This window comes from Aristolochia californica, unplaced genomic scaffold (assembly GCF_029961685.1).
Source record: "Aristolochia californica isolate CCGP_79_NKW_82.1479 unplaced genomic scaffold, dmAriCali1.0.hap1 SCAF_12, whole genome shotgun sequence".
Taxonomy (NCBI): domain Eukaryota; kingdom Viridiplantae; phylum Streptophyta; class Magnoliopsida; order Piperales; family Aristolochiaceae; genus Aristolochia; species Aristolochia californica.
Window position 1 is genome coordinate 20,446,787 of NW_027181793.1, and position 16,021 is coordinate 20,462,807.

General features: G+C 35.7%; 2 protein-coding genes and 1 pseudogene across 2 annotated transcripts in view; 1 reads left to right on the plus strand and 2 right to left on the minus strand.

The window, feature by feature from the left end:
* The window catches only part of LOC137946142 (putative transferase At1g60990, chloroplastic), a 43,280-nt gene extending 42,207 nt beyond the window's left edge, over positions 1-1,073 (plus strand). The window contains exons 10-12 of the mRNA XM_068792342.1: positions 58-141; positions 492-619; positions 701-1,073. Of these exons, the coding sequence (XP_068648443.1) occupies positions 58-141; positions 492-619; positions 701-874 (386 nt within the window). The 3' untranslated portion in view covers positions 875-1,073. The remainder of the gene's footprint in view (positions 1-57; positions 142-491; positions 620-700) is intronic.
* Positions 1,074-2,662: 1,589 nt separating this feature from the next.
* Positions 2,663-3,786, minus strand: LOC137946669 (pathogen-related protein-like; annotated as a pseudogene).
* A 4,402-nt stretch (positions 3,787-8,188) lies between these two features.
* Positions 8,189-9,370, minus strand: LOC137946283 (pathogen-related protein-like). The gene is made up of 4 exons (XM_068792517.1): positions 9,214-9,370; positions 8,988-9,120; positions 8,589-8,887; positions 8,189-8,479 (listed from the first exon to the last, which is right to left on the minus strand). The coding sequence occupies exons 1-4, from the start codon at positions 9,331-9,333 to the stop codon at positions 8,333-8,335; spliced, it is 699 nt and encodes a 232-aa protein (XP_068648618.1). The 5' UTR covers positions 9,334-9,370; the 3' UTR covers positions 8,189-8,332.
* Positions 9,371-16,021: the final 6,651 nt, after the last annotated feature.

Consider the following 16,021-nt stretch of genomic DNA (forward strand, 5'->3'; position numbering starts at 1 on the left):
ATACCGTCACATTTAAATTTATTTGAAGACAGTGACCTGACAGGTTTATTTTTGCAGGGCGGCCATACCCAAGTAAAGAGCTGACTAATGACTTCAATGTCCTTGAGGCTGGACTCTGGAGGGCTGTTTCTCTAAACAAAGGTATCTTGCCCCTGGTTGTCTAAATTTTGAGTTGCACATTGTAAATGACCTGGATTGACCATCTGAAAGACCCCTCAGCATGGATACTGTAGTGATTTTTATGGATCCATGTGAAGCTTAATGCCTCCACTGACACAAAAAAGGACGACAGAATTAAAACATACTGTTTTCTTCCAGTTTAAGATTAATTGATGGTTAGATTCTGCATTTAGTAAGGTTTCCAGGTATGGCCTGTTCATAGAGGGGCCTCTCAGATGGGGTCCATGTCATGGATGATAGTTGAGCACTGCCAGAAAAGAGAGTACACCCTTTTGGTGGTCTGATTTGGCCAAGTTCATGAATCTGTACAGGATGTTATAAAGGGCAAGAGACAATCGCTAGGCTCATCACATATGATGGGGTGAAGCAGAAACTCTGGGGTATTCGACTATCAGGCCCAGCAGAGCCAGGCAATCCAATTATAATAAATGGGAAAAAGGTGTCAACTTTTTCACAACTAACCTTTTACTCTTAAGGCTTTTCTTGAACCTTGAAATAAAGCTCTTCTTATTCTTGGCAGGTTGGGCACCTCACCAGCTATGCTGTTGGAAGAAGCGAATCTGAGCATGTTGGGCTCGGTTATATCAAGAAAAGAGATTGCTTGGCTGGTGATGAAGTAATTGTTGGAGAGGTTGTGGGAGTGGTAGTTGAAGTTCCATTTCTTGGGTCTTTTCCCTCTAGTCGAAGCACCTAATAGTTCAAGTTTCTTACCATTTACTGTATTTTTGAGCGATTGCTCTCCAGCTCTTACCATGGGTTTTAAATCATGAATCTTTATAAGGTACCAATTTTTCTATTAAATATTGTATTTAGAATCTGATCAGTTTGATGTAATTCAACAATTTGGATTTCCCAATTGTTGTTGTTTCTATATTTGAACTGGTATCATAGAACGATTTCATATATATCACATGATGGATTTTTTTTTAACTTGTACTTCCACATACTGGATACCTATAAACGGGTAAAAAACTAGGTGATAGATTTGCCTCAAACAATTACAACTTTGTTATGACCCTCTGCAGCCAGGTAGGAGCTTTAGGGCGGCCAGTTCCCATCAAGGAAAATGTCATGTATCTGTTAAGGGGCCGTGTGAAGAGTACCAAATCTTTGTTTAGTCTTTGGTCACTCAGGAAGGGTTACCCACTTTTGAGCAGCTCCTGTCATTGTTTTTGCAACATGAACACTTTATGGGAGGTTTTATGTTAATAAAAAGACTTCTACTGCTTTTGTTAGTAATGGGTATGGAGGAAAGAAGGGACAATTTTACTGGTAGAGATAATAAAGGAATAAATAATAATAAGGTAGCCTACGAGGAGGTACTAATCAGAAATAAAGGGGGCTCAAGTCAGTCAGTATATGGTAGACTGAATCATACTAAAAAGTTGGACTACACAGTTTATAAAGAGCTTCAAGGAAAAACATTCTGGTACGTAAGCATTAGCTGCAGATTTTCAAGATTCGATGGCGAATGAGTCTCTGCAGATTTCAAGATTCATTCTACCATGGCTGGTTGATAATGGAGCAGCCCAACATATTTCAAATGATCCAAGTAAGTTCTTTACCCTTGCTCTTTACACTTGCTCACTCATATTAGATCCGTGCTCATTAAAACACTTTGAAGTCCTTGATTTTGAAGAATATCCTTCTTGTTCCTTCTTTTATCTTATAATTTATTTTCTTTTCCTTAGTTCCTTAATTTCCTATGCTGCCAAATGTCTTTTTATCAATGTTTTGTTGAAGGACCATTTGGCTCAACAGACCTCTCTAGGGCTGGGAAGATAAGACATTTATTCTTCACTGAGGAGAAAAGTTGTTGTTTGAAAAAGGATTCCACTTGTTGACATCAAAGTGTTTATCTTCTTTTTTTGAGAGTAGTCATTCATAGCATTGTTATTTAGGTCCCTATTTGTCCAGAAAGATTGACCAAGTATAGGTGTGGCTTCTCGTTCCAATGAAAATAGACAGGCTTCTCTTTAATGATACTGTCAGTTTTCTAAACACACTCAATCACCACATCCCTCAATTGCAAGAGCTGATCGTATCTTGAAATCCATCCACTTTTGTTGCATAGGGTTGTGCCTGTTACTTCTTTCTCACTTTAGACAAGATTTTACTTAAACTAATGCATCTAAAGTCTTTAGTGCTTTCAGGGTTGGAGACTTTCGAAATGAAAACTATTCGTGTTTCACCTTGATCAGTAGGGATTCCTGTAAAAGGAAAACGTCGTTTATTTGATAAAAAGATCTGTTTTAACAATATCCCAATAAGTTTTACTAATTATAAGTTGAAAACCAATTCGGCAGGTTGTGCATAATGAGAGTAGAGCTTCTTGAACCTCCTCTATCAATATGGGTTCTATTAATTCCTCGTTATGTTGATTTTGAAACTCTTAGTTTGATCAGGTTTTCCATTGATAAAATCTCTGCCACCTTTTCAAGCCAGATCTCTGTCACAGTAATCAACCATACAGTAAATTATTTAATATGTCTTGAAGACATTTATTTGTTCAACTTAGCTGACAAAGGGAATTTAGTACTTGTTAAAGAGAGGGCAGCGAGGAGCTGAGATGTGAGGCGTTTCAGATGCATCAGCTTTGGATCCTCCAATGAGAGAGGCGATCACTATGCTGGGGTCAAAAAAGAACTCCACCCTTTCAATTCGGTTCGACTCGTCAAGCTGCGGCATGCAACAGTAAAATTAGTCACCCAAAAAGATGAGGTTGAATAAGAAGAGCAGAAGAAGAGTAATGGTTGTATATAGAAGAAGAGGCAGAGGAAATTTACCCGCACGATTTCCGTACCATAGAATTCTACCAAGTCTCCTGTCGGAGGATGCCCCTGGAAGGGACCCTCCATGAAAGACCAGTGTCTGAATTTATAGGAGATCACAGGAGGGCCAGAATAAACTTCAATTACTTCCCAAGCAAATCCTCGAGGAAATGTTCTTTCGAACGCCTCTTTGGATGACTGCGACGTTTCCGCATCTGGGTTGTAAGCTCTCAAGCTTTCTGGCAACGATGTCTGCAGAAATGCATTGTAACCTCCTACTTTCATAACCTCTCGTCAAGACATGGCGCGCCTCCCTGTATGGAAACAAGTCACGCAATTACTGATATAACATCTTTGTTCTTTAGATTTTACGCGGAGAGAAATCTTATGAATATTAATTACCATTGACGCTGTGCGAGTATTTTTCAGCATTAACACTTTTGTAGTCCTCCGCGTTCACCTTGTGAACGATCTCCATCTCCAACGTCTTCATAATATTCTGAACTCTTTCTTCAAGGGATCCCCCCGGCCATACCTACAAAATATTCGTAATATCGTCACTCAAAAGGAAATGTATGGATCAATAAAAAAAATGCTGCCAAGCAAAGTCGATTTGTACATTTGTTCGGCCTTCTTCAAAGAGCTTGTTCACTACATCATAATTCGGAGGACCTCCAAACCTCCACACAGTGTTCTTCTCTCCTTCTCCATAGATGTGAGATCTGTACTTATCGCCCATAATGAAAGCCTCGGCTACTCTTTGTTGTGAGACAAGAAAGGGTCTGAAGACTCTGGACTCTGGAGATTGGTGGATACATAAATGATTTAGATCCATCCATTATATAAGGTTGAAGTTTCAACTCTTTCAAGGGATTAAAGATTGGTGGTATACCGTCTTTTTTTTTCTGAAGGAAATTAGTTCAAGACGGAAAAAATGTAGTTCTCTGTATCTGTTATGATTTACGATGGCTATTCTGTGCATGACTTTCGGTAATTTTCCAGGCCACTAAGAGACATTTTAACTTTCAAAGGAGGCTTCTCAAGTGACAGCCCAGAGAAGTTTCCTATGGATCTATAGCGGCATCAATAAATTGACTTTGCAAAAGCTTCCAGGAATCACAAATATAAAACACATGAAATATGCTTTTAGAGGTATAGTGATTGAATGAGAAAAAATGTTAATATTTAATCAGATTATTGTAGCTTTCATTTTGCATTCATTGCCAGGTCACCTTTGAACTTGCATCCTTGTAAAAAACAACTGCAAGACATATCATTCTTTGACATCTTCTTGATAAAGTTTTGGAAATTAAGGAATCAACAAATCCATAGGATATTAATAATAATAATAACAACAACAACAACAAAAGTCATCGGTTGTGCTTAAAAATATTTCATCTTATTGCTTGTTGTTAAAGTAATCCGAATGGATTCATCTTATTACTTGTTGTTAAAGTAATCCGAATGAAGGATCTTTCAAATGAAAATTCAGTTGCATGCTAAAACTTATTTATTTTATTGTTTGATTAAAATTGGGAACCTTGTGAAAGGGTTGGATAGTGAGAAACGTACAATTTCAATTACGATCAATGATGCAACTCCAATATCTAGGTTTTGTTGTATCCAATGATACAATTATAATACCACATGATGTGCCTCATCTAAACATGTTGCAATTTGTATTCTTTAAATGTGTGACCTATTAAGTGCACCTTTGCCTCTGGTTAGTTGTCTCATTTGATGCTACTTCGTCAACCCACAAAGCATTTTGCAAATAGTTGTGATAGAAAATTCTCCCACATCACTTATTGCCACCTTGAGGTGATTAATTTTGCAAAGTTCAATCATATTTCTCCATTTCTATTTTAGAGCTCTAAGGAAATTTCACTAATAAATCTTGATTGATAAACAAAATAAATTTGGAAGAAAAAAAGATATTAATGATCTAAAATTCGTTGAGTCTTGAATTTGGCCTCCTTCTTGCTTGTCATTTTGACAACAATGTCTAATCTTCAATTTATCCACTCACCCATCTTGCAAGCTAGCACTTTGTTGTGCAACTTGACTTAATCACTTTTGCTCTCTTCACTAGCATAGAGTTTCTTGGAGCAATTTGTTAAGTTGTGGAGCCTAATTAACGCCCTACGTTGAGTTGGTCGCGGATTGACCTGCGTGGTTAGGTCGTCGTGGGGGTTGGAAGGGGGCGGGAAGCCCCCCCTCCTGGGGTTGTGGGGGTGGAGCCCCGCCTGGTCTACGATATATTAACTGTTGTTTCATTAAGGGCAGTTTGGAGATTTTACTCTTGTATTACGGTTGCCCTAATTTTCTCTTTATAATTGAGGGACACCGCTATTAGGGTTTTATCATCTTAATCCAAGGAGCATCTCGAGTTGCAGCCCGAGAGGTTAGAGAGAAACACTTGTAAGTGTGCGATTTCTCTTGTAAACTATTTCATCTTCATAGTGGATTACTGCAGCAGCGGAAGACAGGACGTAGTCTCACCTTGAGGCAAACCTGTATAAATCTTGTTGTTTATTTTCATGTTTGTTTTTCCTTTCTTCTGCGATTATTATTATTGTTCTCGTTAGTTTAGAGTTTAATTCCTAACACAATTGTGTCTAAACATAGGTTTAAAATGTTAGTAGTACATACAAGCTACCATTTTTATCAACAAATACATACAAACAACCATTTTTATCAACAAAATTATGGTGTTCTTGGATGCACTAAAACATTGGTTTTGGGATTTTGACGCCTCTTGAATATTAACTGTTGTTCTTTAAGCCAAGTGGAGGCGATGACTGTTTTAGTTGCCACCTGCTTACAAAATGGAGAATCAAAAGATAAAAATGGAACACAAAGTTAGACTACTCAAGAGCTCAAAATTAATCTTCTTTCTATCTTCTAAATTCAATATGTTCCAATTATTAGAGGGATTGATCTAACAATAAATTTAGCCAAGCTAATTCAGAGAGAGAGAGAGAGAGAGAGAGAGAGAGAGAGAGAGAGAGAGAGAGAGAGAGAGAGAGAGTTGATTCGTCTCTTGTTCCTCAAACCATAGTCATTCCGATTCATAGATTGTTGCTTCCTAGCTAAATCATATCCTAAGCTTCTATATCTCACTTGTTCTTGGGTTCATATATACATGGACTACCAATTATTAGTCTCCTTCAATCACTTGAGAAGAGTGAGTAGCACCTATTTCCATGCAGGAACAATTCATTTTACCTTCCTATTGTGATTAGAAGGGAGCAATCCAATGTTATCCCATACTTGAGCAAATCTTAACTCTTTTTTTTTCCAACAAGTAGTTATACTTGCATTACAAGAAATTAAAACCCCCTCTAACCATGATATTAGTTTTGTAGGTAAAACCATCTTTGCCTACAAAACCTCTTTGACTCATGAAACTAACACATCTCAGACTCTAGCATATTAATTCTAACTTTGTGAGACTCCTTCCTCTAAGAGTCATGCAAGACTCGTCTATACATGTTTTTCACTAATGCCCAATTACCTCATCAAGTGGTCACCCATCCTATCAGTTATGCAAACACAATACCGTATGATGATGTGACATCAAGTCAATGCATGGTCCTATGCCAAACAACCCATCCAAGACAATATAAACATGCAAAGTTCTAAGTGAATTGTCCCAATTTTCAGCATTGTTGATTTTGATAAAATTTTGAGCACAAGGCTCTAGGTCGCAGTGTCGAGAAAATGCCCACATCCCAATAATCAATCGCCAAAGCGATAAAATTTGTGAAATAAAATAATACATACTCTGGTGAAGAAGTGTTTTGAGTAAGGCCACACAACTAAAATACTAACACAACTCATAATTAGAATTTTAAGAATTTTCTCATGAATCTTAGTTGAGACTTCATCGATTTTTTCAAAAGAACAAAAAAATCTCTTTCCAAGGTCAATGGTTTGAAGTTTGAGCGTTGAGGCTTATCTATTGAGTTGATTCTCCCCCAATGTTTTGTCTTTTGACTCCCGAAGCAAAAATGAACACGCTTACATGCTTTCATACTTTGAAACAAAAAATGGAGATTGGATTTGTGATTTAAAAAGTGGCCCAATAAAGAAATAAGTACTTCTTAAGGTTTCACTTTGTTAAAATTCTAGAAAAGAAAAAACACTTCACTAATTGTTGTAATTTGAGTACAATGACCCTCTATTTATAATAGAGGAAACAAATACAATCCAAATACAATTAAACTACCCTTATCCCAGTTACACCCAAAGTTAAACACTAAAATATAAGTCTTAGAACAATTGAATATAAAAAGAAGATTAACATAACTAAAACATCTTTAACTGAGAGTCTTCAGTGAGATCTCTTCCTATGAGACTCCAATATGACTCCACCATATTAATTCTGGTTATGTGAAACTTCTTATTATGAGACATCTTACTATGAGAGTCATGTCAGACTCTTTCATATATGCTCTTCAACGCTCCCCCTCAAGTTGGAGTTTATAACTTCAGTTTGCGATGAAAATGATTTTTTCAGAGTTGACGATGTGTAAGATACATAATTGTTGAAGAGAAAATATGGAAAAGTCTTAAACGACTCTTACAATAAGAAGTCTTATAGATCCAAAATTATTATGGAAGGAGGTCTCACAGAAGAGTTTTACTTTAAATGTGTTTTAGTTATGTTAGTCTTCTATTTATGTTAAGTTATTTAATTATGCTATGACTTATCTTTAAGTGTTAGAGTTTGGGTGTAATTGGGACAAAGATAGTTTTATTGTAATTGGACTCTACTACTTTCCTCTATTATAAATAGGGGTTCATGTCCCCTGATTACATCAAGTCAATGAAGTTTTTTTCTTTTCTATAAATTCAACATGGTATCATAGCAAGTTTTGTGAGTTGACTCGATCAACCCACAAAGATAATGTGATCATTTTTTGAACTATTATCCCTAGTAGTTTAGGTTCAGAGGCTAGAGGTTGATACTCTTCCCTATGCCCCATTGGCCTGTATTTATAGTTGAGAGATGTTTATAATATCAGTAACACCTCTAAAGAGAAAAAAAGATATAAAAGGATATATACCAGTTTATATAATTAAAAATTCATACCACCTCTTATCGAAGAGTTATCCTATTTACTATAATGTTACCTTAAACACGTGGCTATCTTTTAACACTATTTACCATAACAACCTCCAATGATTTTACAACCAAGTGCTTAAGCCCAACACAAACACTAATGACCGTTCATATATAGTCGAAGTTAAGTTGAAAGCTACATTTAAGCAATCTGAAATTTCAATTAGCACACTGTCACAGTAATCCACCAATACAGAAAATTATTTAATGTCTTGAAGACATTTATTTGTTCAACTTGGCTAACAAAGGAAATTTAGTGCTTGTTAAAGACAGGGCAGCCAGGAGCTGAGATGTTAGGCGTTCCAGATGCTTCAGCTTTTGATCCTCCAATGAGAGGGGCGATCACTATACTGGGGTCATAAAAGAACTCCACACTTTCAACTCGGTTCGACTCGTCAAGCTGCGGCATGCAACAGTAAAATTAGTAACCCAAAAAGATAAGGTTGAAGAAGAAGAGCAGAACAATAGTAATGGTTGTATATATCTAAGAAGAGGCAAAGGAGATTTACCCTCACGACTCCCAAGCCGTAGAATTCTACTAACTCTCCTGTCGGAGGATGCCCCTGGAAGGGACCCTCCATGAAAGCCCAGTGTCTGAATTTATAGGAGATCACAGGAGGACCAGCATAAACTTCAATTATTTCCAAAGCAAATCCTCGAGTAAATGTTCTTACGAACGCCTCGTTGGATGACTGCGACGTTTCCTTATCTGGGTTGTAAGCTCTCAAGCTTTCTGGCAACGATGTCTGAAGAAATGCATTGTAACTTCCTACTTTCATAACATCTTGTAAAGACATGGGGCGCCTCCCTGTATGGAAACAAGCCACGCAATTACTGATATAACATCTTTATTCTTTGGATGTCACGCGGAGAGAAATAAAGAGTGAGGTCTTATGAATATTAATTACCATTGACGCTGTGCGTGAATTTTTCAGCATTAACACTTTTGTAGTCCTCCGCGTTCACCTTGTGAACGATCTCCATCTCCCACGTCTTCACAATATTCTGAACTCTTTCTTCGAGGGATCCTTCAGGCCACACCTACAAAATATTCGTAATATCGTCACTCAAAAGGAGATATATGGATCAATAATACTGAAGAAAAAAATGCTGCCAAGCAAAGTCGATCTTTACATTTGTTCGGCCTTCTTCAAAGAGCTTGTTCACTACATCATAATTCGGAGGACCTCCAAACCTCCACACAGTGTTCTTCTCTCCTTCTCCGTAAATGTGAGATCTGTACTTGTCACCCATATCGGAAGCCTTCGTTGTGAGACAAGAAAGAAAGGGTCTGAAGACTCTGGACTCAGGAGATTGGTGGATAAAATGATTTAGATCCATCCATTATATAGCGATAAGAAGGTTGAATTTTCAACTAGTTCAAGGACGGCAAGTAATGTAGTTCTCTGTATCTGGATTCGCTGTACGAATCTTCCTTTACTCCTCTTTGATGATTTACGATGGCTATTCTGTGCATGGCTTTCGGAAAATTTCCTGGCCACTAAAAGACATTTTAACTTTCAAAGGAGGCTGAACTATCCTACGGATCTACAGCCGCCTCAATAAATTGACTTTGAAAAGCTTCCAGGAATCACAAATATAAAACACATGAAAAAAGCTTTTACAGGTATTAAAGATAATTGATGAGATAGATGCTACTAAATAAAACATAAAACTAAAAGTGAAAGCTAGATGCAATAAAAATCTAAAAGTCTTTAGCTTTGACTGTGAAAGGACTTTGAATGGCCTACACAGTGAGAAATATCTAGGTTTTGTTGTATCCAATGATGCAATTGTAATACAACATGATGTGCCTCATCTAGACTTGTTGCAATTTGTATTCTTTGACTTTTTTTCCTACTGAGTGCACCTTTGCCTCTAGTTTGTTGTCTCATTTGATGCTACTCCATCATCCCACAAAGCATTTTGCAAATAGTTGCGTTAGAAAATTCTCCCAAATGACTTATTGCCACCTTGAGGTGACAAATTTTGCAAAGCTCAATCATATTTCTCCATTTCTATTTTAAGGCTAGATGCAATAAAAATCTAAAAGTCTTTAGCTTTGAGTGTGAAAGGACTTTGAATGGCCTATACAGTGAGAAATATCTAGGTTTTGTTGTATCCAATGATGCAATTGTAATACAACATGATGTGCCTCATCTAGACTTGTTGCAATTTGTATTCTTTGACTTTTTTTCCTACTGAGTGCACCTTTGCCTCTAGTTTGTTGTCTCATTTGATGCTACTCCATCATCCCACAAAGCATTTTGCAAATAGTTGCGTTAGAAAATTCTCCCAAATCACTTATTGCCACCTTGAGGTGACAAATTTTGCAAAGCTCAATCATATTTCTCCATTTCTATTTTAAGGCTCTAAGGAAATTTCACTAATAAATCTTGATTGATAAACTAAATAAATTTGGAAAAAAAAAAGATATTAATGATCTAAAATTCTTTGATTCATGAACTTGGCTTCCTTCTTGCTTGTCATTTTGACAACAATGTCTAATCTTCAATTTGTCCACTCATCCATCTTGCAAGCTATCACTTTGTTGTGCACCTTGACTTAATCACTTTTTCTCTCTTGACTAACAATTGTGTCTGAATACATAGGTTTAAAATGTTAGTAGTACATACAAGCTAACATTAAAATTCTGGAGTCCTTGGTGGCACTAAAACATTGGTTTTGGGATTTAGATGCCTCCTAAACATTAAGTGTTGTTCTTTCAGCCATGAGGGAGGCAATGAATGTTTTAGTTGCCATGTGCTTACAAAATGGAGAGTCAAGAGATAAAAATGGAACACAAAGTCAGACTATCCAAGAGCTCAAAATTAATCTTCTTCCTATCTTATTAATTCAACCGGTTACAAATATTAGAAGGATTGATCTAACAATAAATTTAGCCAAGCGAATTCACACAGAGAGAGAGAGAGAGAGAGAGAGAGAGAGAGAGAGAGAGAGAGAGAGAGAGAGAGAGAGAGAGAGACATGATTCTTCTCTTGTTCCTCAAACCATAGTCATTCCTATTCATAGACTGTTGCCTCCTAGCTAAATCATATCTTAAGCTTCTATAAAACATGGACTTGTTCTTGGGTTCAAATCTACATGGACTAGCAATAGGATTAGTGGCACCTATTTCCACATCCGAAGCTTCTATATCTCACCTATTCCATGGGTTCTTATTTACCTTCTTGTTGTGATTAGAAGGGAACAATCCAACGTTATCCCATACATGAGCAAATCTTAACTCTTTTTTTCCCAACGTGTAGTTATAATTTCATTAAAATAAATTAAAAAAACCTCTAACCATGATATTAGTTTCGTAGGTAAAACCATCTTTGCCTACAAAACCTCTTTGACTCATGAAGCTAACACATCTTAGACTCTGCCTTATTAATTTTGATTCTGTCAGACTTCTTGCTTTGAGAGTCATGCAAAACTCGTCCATACAAGTTTTTTCTACAAGGCCCAATTACCCCATAAAGTGGTCACCCATCCTATGTTTTATATGAACACAATACCGTATGATGATGTGACAACAAGTCAATGCATGGTCCTATGCCCAACAACCCATCCACGAGCATCTAAACTTGAAAATTTCTAAGTGAATTATCCCAATTTTCACCATTGTTGATTTGGATAAAATTTTGGGCACAAGGCTATAGGTGACAATGTCAATAAAACACCCACCTCCCAATAATTAATCACTAAAGGGATAAAATTTGTGAAATCAAATAATACATACTCAAATTGGTGAAAATGTGTTTTGAGTAAGGCCACACAACCAAAACACTAACACAGCTCATAATTAAAATTTTAAGTATTTTCTCATGGATCTTAGTTGAGACTTCATCGATTTTTTTCAAAAGGACAAAAAGTCTCTTTACAAGCTCAATGGTTTTGAGTTTCAACGTTGAAAGCTTATCTATTGAGTTGATTCTCCCCCAATGTTTTGTCATCTCGACTCCTGAAGCAAAAATGAACACTCCTACGTGCTTTCATACTTTGAAACCAAAAATGGAGATTGGATTTATGATTTAAAAAGTGACCCAATAAAGAAATAAGTACTTCTTATGCTTTCACTTTGTTGAATTTCGAGAAAAGAAAAACACTCCACTAACTTGTTGTAATTTGAGTACAATGAACCTGTATTTATAATAGGCAAAGTAAGTACAAACTAATTACAATTAAACTACTTTTATCCTAGTTACACCCAAAGTTAAATACTAAAAGATAAGTCTTAGAACAATTGAACAACTGAACATAAATAGAAGACTAACATAACTAAAACACCTTTAACTGAGACTCTTTTATGAAACCACATTCTGTGAGACTTCTATAGGATTCCACCATATTAATTCTAGTTATGTGAGACTTCTTACTGTAAGAGCCATGTAAGACTATTTCATATATGCTCTTCAACACTCCCCCTCAAGTCGGAATTTATAACTCCAGCTTGCAATGAAAATGATTCTTGGTCTTCAATCTTGGTTTTCTATCTTCATTATCTAAGACTTTTTCATAGATGTTAAATCTTCATCATTTGTTCTCTCCCTTTCATGGATATTTTGGGCAAATAAAAATTGCCACAACATTTGGAACAAAATACCTCTATCTTATACGTCTTATTCTACTTTTCCCCCTCAAGGTGGGGATAAAAAGGACATAGAGATCCAACTTGGACAAAACACAATGTGGGAGAAGAAAATCACTCCTAGCTATATGAAAAAACTCCAAACATCTGTCAAAATAGTTATAGTCTGAAACACAGTCCGCTCTATTTTAAAGGTTGAAAACGACCCTACTTTAGGGCTTAATAAAAGTGACTAATAACTTTTCAAGGGTAGCTTAAACACAAATCACTTCTTGGGTGAAGAATAAAAGACTTGATTTAAGTTGGATGATGGACACACTCCTATACTTTTTAGGTACTAGGTCTAGGTATTGTTCTGAAGTGTGGAGAAATACTAGAGGAAAATAACTTTAACCGGAAGGAGACAACAATGCAATAATCATACTTCTAAATGAATATGGAATATGACCTTTTTTTTTCAAAAACTAGCAAAGATTATAATGGTAGAACTTAATGAATTTGACCAAGTATTACTTTTTGTTTTTTTTGTTTTGGCGGGGTGGGGGGGGGGGGGGGTTATCACAATTTTTAGAGTTGACGCTGCGTAATATACTCAACCAAGTAATAAAAATGCAAAGCTTGAAAACAACATTGAAGAAGAATTTTTTTGCACATCTTGAACAGGCTGATCATGGAGTGATTAATTTTGACCAAAATTCTCTAATTAGATCACAATTTTTTTCTAAAAACTAGGATTCTAGGAGAAAAAAAAACTCAATTCACACCAATGCATGGAGAGATAATAAGAGAAAAAATAGTCATTTTTGGTAAAATAGGCCTTTAATAGTTCTGATATCAATATCTCCAAAAATATAGGTCAAAACTCCAAACCATTTGTTTCTTAAGAAACTAGACTCGAAGAGTTTTAACTTGATACCTAAGTTAACATAAAAATCTTCGTTCTTAAATATGTTATGACCTCTTTATTTTATTCTTTTTGTAGCTTAATAGTTGTCGACTCCAATGCGAATATCTCCTTACATATGAATCAGATTGACGTAAATTTTTCTCCTTTTGAAACTAAACTTTGATACCTTTAATTAAAATATATATTTTTATTAAAAATAATTCTTTTGAGAGAAGGAACCTGATAGAATTTTGGACTTCTTAATCTGGCTGAACTGAGTGCTTTTTCTTCTTTGGCCAACGTGACCATTGATTCTTCCGATATTGATAAATATCTCTAGAAAAATAAGATTAAGAATTAGTCTAATAGGTAAGAAAATAGACTTAAAGATATATCTTTTGACATATTTCTCCATATAAAGCCTCATTTTTATGGCATAAAATACCTCTAAAGTTGAGACTTTCTGCTACTACTTGAACCTCTCTTGTTGTTTGACCGTTCCTGCTTCAAATATCATTTTCCCTTTGTAGAAAACTTCATTTGAAAATTTTATTTTTGCGTCATAAAATAGACTTAAATTTATTTCCTTAAATATATAATTTTAAGTATAGAATTGTCATTATGGAGGTTCGGGCACCAAGAAAAAAATGGGTACTAGGACAAAAAGAAAGAAAAAAGATAGAATGTGAACCTACATTGCTAGAGATGATAGATAGGAAAAAGGATCAGATTATATATTTGTGGGTTGATCTAGTCAACTCACAAAGCCCACTTTGATACTTTATTGAATTTATGGAAATGAGAAATATTTCACTAACTTGTTTTAATTTGAGTACAATGAGTCTCTATTTATTATAGTGGAAAAAAGTAGAATCCAATTACAATTAAACTACCCTTATTCTAGTCACACCCAAAATTAACACTAAAAGGTAAGTCCTAGAATAATTGAACAACGAAACATAAATAGACGACCAATATAACTAAAACACCTTTAATTGTAACTCTTCTATGAGACCTCCTCCTGTGAGACTCTACCTATTAATTTCTATTGTGTGAGTCTTCTTACTATGAGAGTCATGTAAGACTCTTTAATATCTACTCTTCAATGCACTTTGAAATTGTACTTTCTCAGCTTGATTCTTCTTAGACATTGTGCACCAATTACTTTGAAAAATGATATTAGTTGTCTTTGGAAGAAAATTTGTAATGGTTTTTAGATTTACTTGAAATTATCAAGAGCATTTGAGGGGTATTTCATTACTCTTTTAGGTTACTACTTTATAAATCTTAGCATCATTGCACTCATATATTGAAAGTGTTTTATTGATCTTGGTCTAGAAAATCTGAACTCAAAGATTCATATCCCTAACTATTGAGCTTGTAATGTGTAATCAATTTTATGTTGAGCTCTTTTATGATTTCTCCTATTTAAAAAACCAAACCCGATTAACAGTGAACTAATATTTTAAAATCTGAGTTAAGGACCCTTGAAATGCTATTAGATTGTAGGGGTGTAGGGGGAAGAAGGGGGTAGAATTGCTAGAGAACAAGGGCAAAAGGGAATTAAAAGAAGAAAAAAAAAAGAAGTAGAGTGAACTCAACAAGGGCAAAAGAGAATTAAAAGAAGGAAAAAAAGGAGAAGTAGAGTGAACTCAACAAGGGCAGAAGAGAATTAAAAGAAGAAAAAAAAGGAGAAGTAGAGTGAACTCAACAAGGGCAAAAAGATCTAGAAAAAATTCTCGAAAACGGTGTTAGCTCAAGGGAAGGGTAAAAATGTCCAGTGGAAGCCTCTAGAAGGGGCTTCACCTCACCTAGGCCTCTAGAAAGCCTCCAAAGAAGGCTTGACACCCAAGTAAGGGGGAGACACCCTATAGTCCCACATATAAATTTTTGTAGAAGTGCCCAATAGTGGAACGCTATAATATGTAAGCAATATTTGAATTTAAACATTCAATACAAAACACTTTTCTCATTTGGGAAAATCTCTAACAAGTTGGCCCCCTACTAAGTGGTTTGATATCTAGGTGGGAGGCTTTTTGATAAGTGAGTCTACACTTATTGTCCATGCCAATTTAAATTCTTTCACCCAATAAACCCTTCTCTCTCAAGCTCTAACCTTAAGCCATCCCTTGAGGTTCACAACATATGTACTTAAGATTACTATGCTTATATGTTTGTGCCTGAATTTTGAAATTTGCTCATTGGAGAAGCATTTACATGTGTTGAAGTGTAAGCAAGTAGCTCGTGCAAGTAGGTCAAACCTTGGCAAGGCATGACCGTCCTTATCATAATTTGATTGAGAGTATTCTATATGCTTGTTGCGAAGTTGTTGTACAATCTTTTATGGATTTAACCTATTGCTTAGTTAGCTATTGTATTCCTAAGGGAAATTCTATGAAGTCGTGCTATTGTTACTGTCACTACGCTGTAAATCCTTGAGTAGGCAAGTGGTGCTGAAAATC